Below are 11922 nucleotides of genomic sequence, written 5' to 3' on the forward strand. Positions count from 1 at the left end.
AGGTGAAGGATGGTGAGTGAAACAGGTTGCTTTGGGCACACTGATAAGAGAGAAAGCATGCTCCTTAACCAAAGGGGAGAAATAAAGGTTCCCGTAAAGCCTCTATAGGGGAAAAATAAAGGTTCCCGTAAAGCCTCTATAGGGGAGAGAGGGCTGGAGACAGTATACCTCAGACTTGTACTTTTCATGCCACCTGGTCACCCCTGAAGGTAACTAAGCCTGCTCCCTACTCAGGAGTTTACACCTTCTGTTCAACATTACATCTCTTGATCATTCCCACAAATATAAGTGCCCTCTCTGGGTTGCTATCCCACTTCTTTTATTCCAGGAACTTTAAACTTACTAATGTAAGCTTGTTTACTTATATATGGGCTCTACCACAAAACTACCTTCACGAAGGGGCAAACATTGTCTTCAGTACCAGAACCACATCTTGGTGCATAGTAGGCACTCAGCAAACAATTTGGCATGAGATGAACAGCCAAAATGCCAGGGTCAGGGCTCTAGGAAGTCACTCAAATTCTCTGGGGCTTCACCTTCCATCTGTGTAAAATAGAAACATGTTGTTTCCTCTGTTATAAAAGATGGCTGTAAGTGAAATCTTGAAGAGAAAAAAAACTTAGTATTTGTAGGCCGGAACCATGTAAGGAAATTCTCAGCCTTCTGGTTTTCACTGACCAGGGATGCTGTATAAATGTAAGGTGTTTGTTTGTTTGTTTTTGTTGCTGTCAACTAACTTCTCTTTGAAAACCTATTCCTATGAAAGTAGAGAAGTGGAGAATTCTCCAGTCTTTAGAATGATGCCCTGTTTTACGGGTTTTCAGGATTATGGCTAGACAACTGTGGAGGGAAGAGACAAAAAGAATGCTTTCTTTGCCTTTGATAAGTGCTTCAGTGTTTTTTTGTTTTGTTTTGTTTCTTGTTTATTTTTTTTAGCTGAGTGTCCCTTTTGCTACACACAAACATTTTATTCTCTCTTACTGGCACTATGTGGTACATACAACATGTTATTTGGAACATTCCTTACTCAAAATACTGATTCATATAGGCTGTAGAGTAGAAAGGAAAAAAATCATATACGCGTGAAAAAACCTACACTGAATGTTTTCTGTGGTTGTTGAACTATTTTTCTCCATTTGTGAACTGGTTATTTGTATACTTTTATCATTTGATGATTTGGATCTTAATGTTTTACACACACACATACATACACACACATGGATACATCTTAACATGTTGTAGATATCCTTTTTTTTTTTTTTTTTTTTTTTTTTTGTTTTTTTGAGACAGGGTTTCTCTGTGTAGCCCTGGCTGTCCTGGAACTCACTTTGTAGACCAGGCTGGCCTCGAACTCAGAAATCTGCCTGCCTCTGCCTCCCAAGTGCTGGGATTAAAGGCGTGCGCCATTACCGCCCAGCTGTAGATATCCTTTATCAGTGTGGAATTTGTTATTTAATACTTTTAGTTCTAAAATGCGTCACACAGCTTCTTCATGTTTGTTTTCTTCCCTTTGCTTCTCAACTGAGGAAATCTTTTCTCCTCCCCAGATGCATAAAACTTCACTTTTGTGTTTTAAATATATGCTTTTATTATTTATATTTTACATACTGAAAAGTTATTAGGTATTCCTGTCTACTGGTTCTTTGTGATGAAATCTAAAATAATTCTGTTAAATTAGATTAAATTAACATCAATAATAAATTCTATCATCTTTGGGGAATTAACTATTTTCAAAGATACAGTGTAAGAGCTTATTCTCTTCTTCTGGGTATATCAAGTTTCTTTTATTGAGGTACATATTATACCCTCACAAGTTTTGACTTTTCACTCTAAGATAAACAGCCACTTCCATGAATTGGCTCAGAAGAGGAAAACTAATTAAAATATTTTTTAAAATAAGCTTGAAAAATACCATATTATTTTCCGCAATTAGCATCTCTCTGTACATAGCTGACTTTATGTTTCTCTGATGAAAGATTCAGAAGGAGAAGTACATTTATAATTCTTTAGCCTTGAAGACACACAATGATGTCATTGTCATATATGTCTTTGGATAAAAGAGTTATCTTTCTGTCCTCTTTTGAGGGGTGAAATTGATGATTATGCTCCTCTGATAGTGTGCATAGCACCTTCCAGCACTATAGCTTAGCCTAGAAGATGAAGCTTCCAGGCCTGTACCAGCTTGATTTGGCTGTGTTCTATACCTCAAGTGTGTGGTGTCTTCAGCAATGGGGTCTTACTGTCAAGTTCTGGAGGGTAATCAAGAACATTGGCAATGGCCTGTAATGGTGGTCTATGGGACCTCATTGGCCAGCAATTCAAAAAGTTATAATCCACTCCTGGTACTAGGGATTTATTTGCTAAGGTGATGTTGCCCTGTTGTAGAGTAACTCCACTTTAACAATTTTTATATGTGTGTACATTTAGTTATTTTAGAAAACATCTACATTAGTAGGTTTACATATGACCTTTTTTGGGAAGGTTTTAGTTATTTATCTTTCCCTGTATTTTGTCTTCTGCTCTGTCTTCCCACCACCACCCCAATTTAACCCTTCCTGATCTTATATTTCTTTTTCGTTCTTTTTTCAAGTCTTGCATACTTGTTCATCCCCTCTCTCTTCCCTTGAAAGCAGCCACCCATGATCCCTGACCTCTATGGGTATTCCAAATGAAACACACAAATCTCAAGACTCAAAGCTAACAATCACAAATGGGAGAATACACATGATATTTGTGGATCACTCAGAATGGCTGTATCCAGTTCCATCCGTTTGCGGGCAAATTTCAGAATTTCATTTTTGTTAATAGCTGAGTATCATTCCATCAGTAAACATATCATATGTTTGTTACCCATTCATCAGGTGAAGGACATCTAGGCTCTTCCAATTTTCTAGCTATTGTGGAAAGAGAAGCAATAGAAATGAATGAGCAAATATCTCTGTAGCAGATATGGAGTTCTTTGAACAGAAAATAAAGTATCCACTATACAAGTGAATTCAAGAAGTGAAGGATATGTAGTATCATAAGTTTCCAGCATATCAGTTGTAATTGTAGGAAACAGTGTGGCAAAGGAGAGCGTGGTGATGAATTTAAGATCATAAAATTTAACAAAAAACCACACTTTGGTTTTCATCATTTTAGATTCCTTGTTTAGTTACCTATGTAGTTATGTATTTATGTGTGTGAGGTATGTTTGTGTGTGAGTACATGTATGTTGCCTCTCTCCTTATTCCATGTGGGTCTCAGGCATTGTAGTGTCCCATTGAGTACCCATTATATGCATTGAGACATCTTGCTTGCCCAGATACCTGGTTTTAAAATTCTACCTGGTAAGTTTATTGCTGTCACATTTTCACAATAACCTTGGTCACTAAAATTATTTTTGATTTTCTCGGTAGAATTTATTAATGGTAGAATGAGCACAAAGGCCATGCTGTTATTAAATTTGTTACATATCAACCACAAAATGGTCAATTCACAGACAAAATATGCTAAAATATGACTCTGGCTAAGAATGTAAAATTGAAGCCTCAAGGTTAGTCTGAAGTTACCATTTAATTTAAATGTGGAGGAAGTCTGTTGACCTGGTTGCCACCCCTCCATCCCACATATTTTGGGCTCTCCTCAGCTGCTTTCTCTTTAGCTACTTTTCCTGCCCTGTCTTCAGCGGAACATTCTAACACTGTCTTTACAGACTCTCTCTGTCTTTCTGTCTCTGTCTCTGTCTCTGTCTCTGTCTCTGTCTCTGTCTCTCTCTCTCTCTCTCTCTCTCTCTCTCTCTCTCTCTCTCTGTCTTTTTGGAGAATTATACTTCTGAAATTGCCGTTAAGACCAAAATGTTCATTCATTTCCATTAATCTAAGAAATGCATCACACAATGAGGATTGAGAGTCAATATCTTCCTTCAAGGCTCTCTGCTTCCTTTCTTCTTTTTAAAGTAAAATCTAACAAGATGATTTTTATATTTATGCTAGAAGAGAGGGCATCAAATCCCATTACAGTTGAATTCAGGACCTCTGGAAGTGGTCTTAACTGCTGAGTCACTGAGCCATTTCTCCAGTCCCTGCAACTCCGCCTCTTATTTAGTAATTTTGCTTTTGTCAAGTTCCTTGAATTTTCTTTTGCTCTGGTTTAACAAGTGGTGGTGGGAAGAATAGAATTGTTACATAGTTTTACCATTAGTCTGGATATTGAATGACTTTAGATTGTACTGGAAATTCATATCCACTCCAAAGGAACGAAGTTTGGACAACAGAAAATTATAAACCTCTTGAAGGAGAATGCAGTTTTCATAATGAAGACTTTGTATGGATGGGACAGTTACGTAAGATGTAATTCATTTGCTCAAAATCTAGTTAGAGCAGGTATGGTGACTCCTGCTTGCAATCTCAGCACTTAGTAAGTGAGGTATGAGGCTTGCCATGAGTCTGAAGTCAGTCTGACCTGTATAATGAGTTCCAACAAAGCACCAAAAGTCCATCAAATCTGTTTCATAATCCCGTCTTAAAAATGTTGTATATATTTGTAAATATTTTGTGTAAATATATTGTATAAAGGAGACTATGGGAACTAGCTTGCATTATTTGCACTGTGAATATAGAAGTCAGAAGTACTTACAGCTTTTCTTTTGAGAAGTCCTTTAATTAGCAACAAGAATGTTAGTGTGGGTTTGGTGGTTTGAAGCACCAAGTCCTACCCAACCATACTGACCCACTGAGAAATTAAGAAGCAAACTGAGTGGCTTTATACCTGTGCATTGCTAGTCTGAACACCTTTTAAAAGGATCGGGGACAGCTTTAGATATAAAGTCAAACTTTAGAATCAGCAATGAATAAAAAACTCTTTTTGTATGTGTTACTTACAAAAATAAATTAACAGCAGCATTTAAACACTCTACTGTTTTAAATTCTAAATGCTGCGGTTATGATCAATTTTAAAAAGCATCTCAGTGGGAGAAGGAAGTGAAAATTGATCCATTTTCTATATTCATAGAGGAAGTCAGAAGCATGTAGCAATTTTAAAATATGAATTACATTTTTTTTTCTAATTTGTGATTAACAAAGGCACAGCATTCACAGCTTCTGTCAATTCAGTATTTTTAGCTTCTATTCATAATTGAGATCTTGTACTATTTGTCTTTCTGTGCCTGTATTATTTCATTTAACATAATGTCTGCCCTTCAGGTTCATCCCTATTGTCAAAAATAGATATAACATTTTTGTTACGTTTGAATTGTATTCAATTACATGTATATTTCTGGTTTTGTTTTCAATTAGCACATATTGTACAAAATGGGTTTATTATACTATTTTCTTACATGTAGAATATCTTTTGAACATTTGCCCCATAACCTATTTTGTCTTCCCTTCTTCTGGTCTTTTTTCTCAGTTAGTTCATTTCAGTGTCTTTGTTTGTTTATCTTAAAATCTAGATTCCTCATATGAGATGCAGCATGTCTATATCACACTTTCCTCATCCATCATTCATCTGCTCTTGTACACTGATATTGATTTCTTATCTTTTCTATTGCAAATAGTGTTACACTGAACAGGGGAGAACAGACTCTTCAACATAATGATCTCATTTGGATATATGCCCAGTCATTCTATTGCTGAGTCATTACATTTTAATATATATATTTTTTTACTTTGTGAAGAACCACCTTCCTGTTTTCCATAATCACTTTATTAATTTGCATTCCCACTAACAATGGACAAGTGTTCTTTTTCTCCACACCCTTACAATACTCACCTTTCATATTTTTGGTAAGAGCTACTTGAACAGGTGTGGTTTCAATTTGCATTTCTCCAATGATGAATGATGCTGAATTTTTTCCTATTTTTTTTTTGCCCATTTTGTATGTATCTTATTGTGAAAAATCTGTTCAAGTCCTTTGCCCATTTTCAAACAATTTGTTTTCTTACTGAGGTTTTTCTCAAATCCTTGATATTTTGGGTACTAAGGCTTAATCAGGCTGATGGGTTGCAAATGCTTTTTCCCATTCAGCAGGTATACATCTAACTCTATTGATTAGTTCCCTGCCTGTGAAGAATTATTTTATTTTGATGTAATTTTTATTTCTACTTTAATCACATACATTTTTGAGGGAATATCCAAAAAATATTCTCTTATTCTGAATAATGTTTACTTGTTTGGAGTAGTTAGGCTAATTTTACTTCACTATTAAAAACTTATTTTTTATTTTGACTTATTTCCTTGGAGTGTATGATAATAAGCAAGGTTATTTGGTCAAAGATATGTACAGTTTTATGGCTTTTATTAACAAGGATTGCTTTTTCCTATAACAGTGATTTCCTACAGACAGAGCATATATGTGGTTTTAAAAAGCATATTCTGTGGTTAAAAGCATTTGATGCTCTTCCAGAGGATCTGAGTTTGGTTCCCAGTACCCATATCAGGTGCCTCACAAATATTGTGATCTTAGGAATGCAATCTGAGTTGTTCTGCTTTAGATTTCTCCCATCCATGGCATATTATTATGGATGTTATCTATGGAAGATGATTGATTAGTAAGTTATATATGACTGACAACAGAAGTCACACACTTCTGGTTTATTAGAGAGAAAAGTTTGTTCATTCAGAATTCAAGGGCTTGGGGTGGGGAAATTGTTAATATCAGATACCTTAATCATGAGAAAATGTATGTGCCATTGACATCAGCTTGTTTGGAGACTGAAGAAGGTAAGAGCTTTTGAAGTGGTACTCGGGTTCCTGCTGCTTAACCGAAAGTAAGATAAGATCAGATTCGTTAGGAAACAATTTTCAAAACATACTCATTTATTTTGACTAAATGAAGCTGAATGATGCTAAAGAAGTATACCCATTGTGTATTTTAGAGGCCCATTGCTTAGAATGGACCTCTGGAAGAGAGATTGTTTACCATTTTGCTTAAATTATTGAGATTTTATTTTTTTGTGTTTTTGCATGTATACATGTGTGTGCATATATATATATATATATATATATATATATATATATATATATATATATATATGCATGTGTATAAGTGCTTATAAGTATGTGTACACGTGTGTATGGAAGCCAGAGAAGAACTTCAGGTGCTAGTCAACAGGGGTTGGTCCATGTTAACTTTTTGGAAAGGGTACTCTCACTTTTCTGGAGCTCACCCACCTTGGTAGGCTGGCTGGACAGTAAGCCCCAGGACTCTGCCTGCTTTTGCCTTTTCAATGTTGGAACTGCAAGTGCATAGTATCATGCATAGAATGGGTTCAGGGGATTGAACTCAGTCTTCCTGCTTGCCAGCAAACACTTTACCAACTGAGTTATCTCCCAAGCTCTATTGTTGAGATTTTAAATACTGTCTTTTTCTATATCATCACCCTTAAAGTTACTGTGAATTATTCACATTAATTGCTTCCCAAAAGGAAAGATAGAACTAGGGGTTCTGCTTCCATCTCAGTTTTTCTGGATAACTTTTAGAAAGTCCCTTGAAACATATTTCAAGTTCCCATGGTGAAAACAGAAACCAAACCTCTTGTCTTGTTCTCTGTTGAGTATTTACTGAAATTGGTGTGATTTAAGGTAGATTTCAATGATCTAAAAATAACACCTTACCAGTAAAATAGTTTATTCAGCATATTGCATATAAGCACATAGTAAGTTATTTTGTATATGATTCAAATACCTTTTGGTAAATCTATGTTACAAAAATAAAGCATTTGTTTTGAGATCACATGACCATTTAAATTGGCCTTTTGCTCAATTTCCCAAGTCAAATGAGCCCGATTAGAGTGTTTTAAATGTCTTTTGTAGTTCGTTAGGTAATTAGTGCTGATGGGTATTGATGAAAGGCATAACAATTTAATTCAGATATTTAAAGGCTTTTTAATTCTAAAGGGACTTAATGCCAATGTAAGCAATGAACTAAGCATAGCCTTCTCTTAGTAAGATTTTAGTATCATCTACTCTTTTAAGTTTAAACACAGTGATTTAAACACACTTTAATATATTTCCTAACCAAGGATACCCATTGATCCTATCCTGTGCCTAAGGGCAACAGAAAATATATTAAATGATACCATGAAAATTTATTTATATTCAAATTCAAAATTTGAAAATTCAGCATAAAGGTCACCTTATATTTCTATTAGGGAAATATTTATTAAGAAAATTATGAGAGATTGGAGAGATGGCTTGATGGTTAAGAGCACTGGCTGTTCTTAAGAGCACTGGCTGTTCTTCCAGAGGACCTATAGCATAGGGCTGGAGAGATGGCTCGGTGGTTAAGAGCACTGGCTGTTCTTCCAGAGGTCCTGGGCTTGGTTTCCAGAGCCCATACAGTGACTCACAACTGTCTGTATGTAGCTCGAGTTCTAGGGGAGCCAATGCTCTCTTCTGGCCTCCATGGGCACTGCACACACATAATTCACAGACATAAATGCAGGCACAAAGATCAAACACATAAAATAAAAATAAAATAAATCTTTATAGAGAGGAATATAATGAAAAAAAAATGTTCAGTACACTGATCACCAGGGAAATGAACCTCAAAATGACAAGATTATTCCATCACTCCACTAAAAATAAACAAGTAAACCACAAATAAATAATAAAAGCTACTATCAAAGAAAGTAAAAATAACAAGTATAAATGAGGACTTGGGAAAAGGGAAATATTACACATTATTTACAAATATGTAAATAGGGCAATCATTTGGAAATATAGAATATTCTATATTCAATATGGAAAACAGCATAGAAGATCCTCAAACTAACCAGAACTACCACATTATTCAGTTCTCTACTCCTGAGTATGCATCCAAAGAAAATGAAACCAGTATGTTGGTGAGATATTTGAACTCTCAGATTCATCACAACAGTACTTACAAAAGCCAAGAAATGGAAATAGCATGAGGATCCATCAGTTGAGGAGCGAGCACAGAAAAGGGAGACATGAACAGAATGGAGCTCTGTTCAACCATAGAGGGAGTGAAATCCTGTCATTTGCAAGACTGTAGATATAACTAGAAGTCATCATGTGAAACGAAATGAGGCAGACACAGAAAGTCACGTAGCACATGTTTTGATTCCTGTGTGGAGTTTAAGAGCATCGTTCCCATGGAGATTGAGAGTAGTGTGTCTGGGGAAAGTTTAAGGAATTGCTGAGCAGTGGGTGTGAAGTGTTTCTGCTTTGCTTTCTGTGTGATAAACACAGGGACTTAAGGCCACCTGGGGAGGAAAGGGTTAATTTCATCTTCCAGCTTAAAGTTCATTATTGAAGGAAGTCAGGGCAGGAGTTCAAGGCCGAGAGAGATAGGAAGTAAAGTAGAAACCATGAAGGAATGCTACCCACTGGCTTGTTCCCTGTGGCTTGCTCAGCTTGCTTTTCAAAGACAATCCACACAGGGGAAGCAGCGCCATCGGTGGGCTGGGCTCTTCCACATCAATCATTAATCAAGAAAATGCCCACACAGATCTGCCTACAGGCCAGTGTGATAGAGTCATTTTCATAATTGAGGTTTCCTCTTCTCAAATGACTAGCTTGTATCAAGTTGACAAGAATCGAACCAGCACAGTGAAGTAGGAACAAAACTGTCTGATTTGCTTATGCACAGTCAGATGATAGATAATAATAACAATGGGTTGTACATAAACAAACCAACAAAAACAAAACTACGGCTGCCACACTCAGAAGAACTGGCCCCACACTTGGCCTGGGCAGCACAGTCGAGCTTGACCTGGTAGTGGGGCATGGGTGAGCCAGCTCTGAGGGCATGAGATCAGGAAAGCTGGGTCTGTCCTTGCCTGGGCAAGGCAGGAGGTCTATCCTGGTGACAGAGAACAGGATTGCTGGTGGGCTGACCTACGTCCAGACCCAGGTTCAGGATTAAGGGCATGCATTACCACACCTGAATGCAGACCCCTCTTTTATAACATATTTTTACACATACTTTATGTGTGAGTGTTTTGCCTGCATGTATGTATGTGCACCATTCACTTGCTTGGTGTTCATGGTGGTTGAAAAAGAAGCATTAGGTACCCTGGAACTGGAGTCACAGATGGTTGTGATCTACTGTGTAAGTGTTGGGAATTGAAGCTGAGTTGTCTGCTAGACAGCTAATAAGTGTTTTTTAACTTTTAGCCATCTCTCTAACCCTATTGTAACCATCATCCTATTCTGTATTTCTTTGAGGTCAACACTTCAGCATCTTCATGTAACGGAAAGTAGATACTTTTTTATTTTTGATTTTCTGTGCCAGAATTATTTGACATCCTATGCTCCAGTTTTATTTATATTGTTGTAACTAGCAGAATTTAATTATTTCGAAGGCTGGATAGCATTCAGTGCTGCAGTACTCCTTGTTGAAATTCAATGACTATTACTGCTATACTGCAATGTTTCACAATGGTATAGTAATAGTATATTACTATTTATTGTAATAGTAATATAAGAATAATTCTATTTCATAGCACAATATACTTACTTTAATAATGAATACTATCAGTATTACTGTTAATTTGATTGGGTCTTATTTCAATTAACCACTTTTAGCTGAAGACTCTGTATACTTAAAAAGGAGTAAGAATCTGCTTCGTTAAAGGTCTTTTATAATTTATGATTTTTTTGTCAGTAATGCAGGTCTATAGCTTCTCTTTGTGTAGTCTCTCTACTAGGGAAATACTTACGTATATTCATCCACGCTAAGTTCAAGAAAAAAATCACTGGAAACTGTAATTGGGCTGAAATAAAATGTAAGCAAATTAAATCCGATGTTTTTGCTTCCTGTGACTGTCAGGAAGCTGTCCATGTACATCCAGTATATGTAACTTTTTGAGATAAAAGTAAGATCAAGTTTGGAGCATTCATTTTTCTGTTGGAAACTATTAGTAATGGAAATGTACTCTTTCACAGGTATCAAGGTTACATCTACACATATCGTGTGTCCCAGACAGAAACAGGTTCTTGGAGTGCTGAGGTACAGCCCTTTTATTTATTTTTGCTTCTCTGGGTATCAGAAAAGTGCTTGAAATCTAGGTTGGTTTAAAAAAGAGAAGTCATACCATACACTACCATAATATTGATCATATTTAAATCACTAATGCTCAATTCTTATAGTCATTGATGATTCATTTAGAAGTCTTGAGAAAATTTTGGTTCCAGACATATTTAGCCACCACTGTGTGAAGTAGGGTCATTTTGGAAAAATGAAGAAATTTGAAGGATCATGTGTAATTTACAATGCCTTTACAAACTTTTAGAAAGCATATAATAATAATAATAATAATAATAATAATAATAATAATAATAATAATAATAATAATGATAGAAACCTAAAAAAAACTAAAAAAAAAATAAAGAAAGCATATACTAACTGATACTGATGCACAGACTGGTTCTATTGTGGATAAAAGCAAACAAACTGGGATTTCTATTTCCTACTAGTCACTCAAACCCTTTTGGAGATCTAACAGGGAATTATACTATAGTGTGAAATCCTGGGCCATGTCAAATGCATCCAGACTCCATGTGTAGTTCTTCCTATAGTCACTTTTGATGGAAGCAATTTGTAAAATGGATCTACAAACATTTATTAAGAGGACTCGTTTCAAGGAGTATAAGGCCATGCAACTAAAGCTCTTAGCTGTAGAGGCTGACATCCAGTGAGCATCCAGAAACGTGAACTACTGAGAGCTTCTCAGCAATATGATTGTGTGCCATCCATCTAGTGCAAAGTTAGCAGACACAAAAGTCTGAACAGAGGCATTTTCAAACATCCAGGTGATTGCTGCTACTCTGTGTGCATTGGCAAGCTTTTCAAAAGAGCCATAAAAGAGCCTCTGGATAGTTGGAATAGAGAAGAAGGAAAATTGTAATTTTATTTAATAAAAATATTCTTTGAGAATTTCAAATATATATATATATATACATATACATATATAT

The 11922-nt window shown here is 35.9% G+C and overlaps 1 protein-coding gene across 1 annotated transcript in view; it reads left to right on the forward strand.

The window, feature by feature from the left end:
* Positions 1-11922, forward strand: part of Sh2d1a (SH2 domain containing 1A) — a 22328-nt gene that overhangs the window by 1886 nt on the left and 8520 nt on the right. The window contains exon 2 of the mRNA XM_031355051.1: positions 10894-10957. Within this exon, the coding sequence (XP_031210911.1) occupies positions 10894-10957 (64 nt within the window). The remainder of the gene's footprint in view (positions 1-10893; positions 10958-11922) is intronic.

This window comes from Mastomys coucha, chromosome X (assembly GCF_008632895.1).
Source record: "Mastomys coucha isolate ucsf_1 chromosome X, UCSF_Mcou_1, whole genome shotgun sequence".
NCBI lineage: Eukaryota > Metazoa > Chordata > Mammalia > Rodentia > Muridae > Mastomys > Mastomys coucha.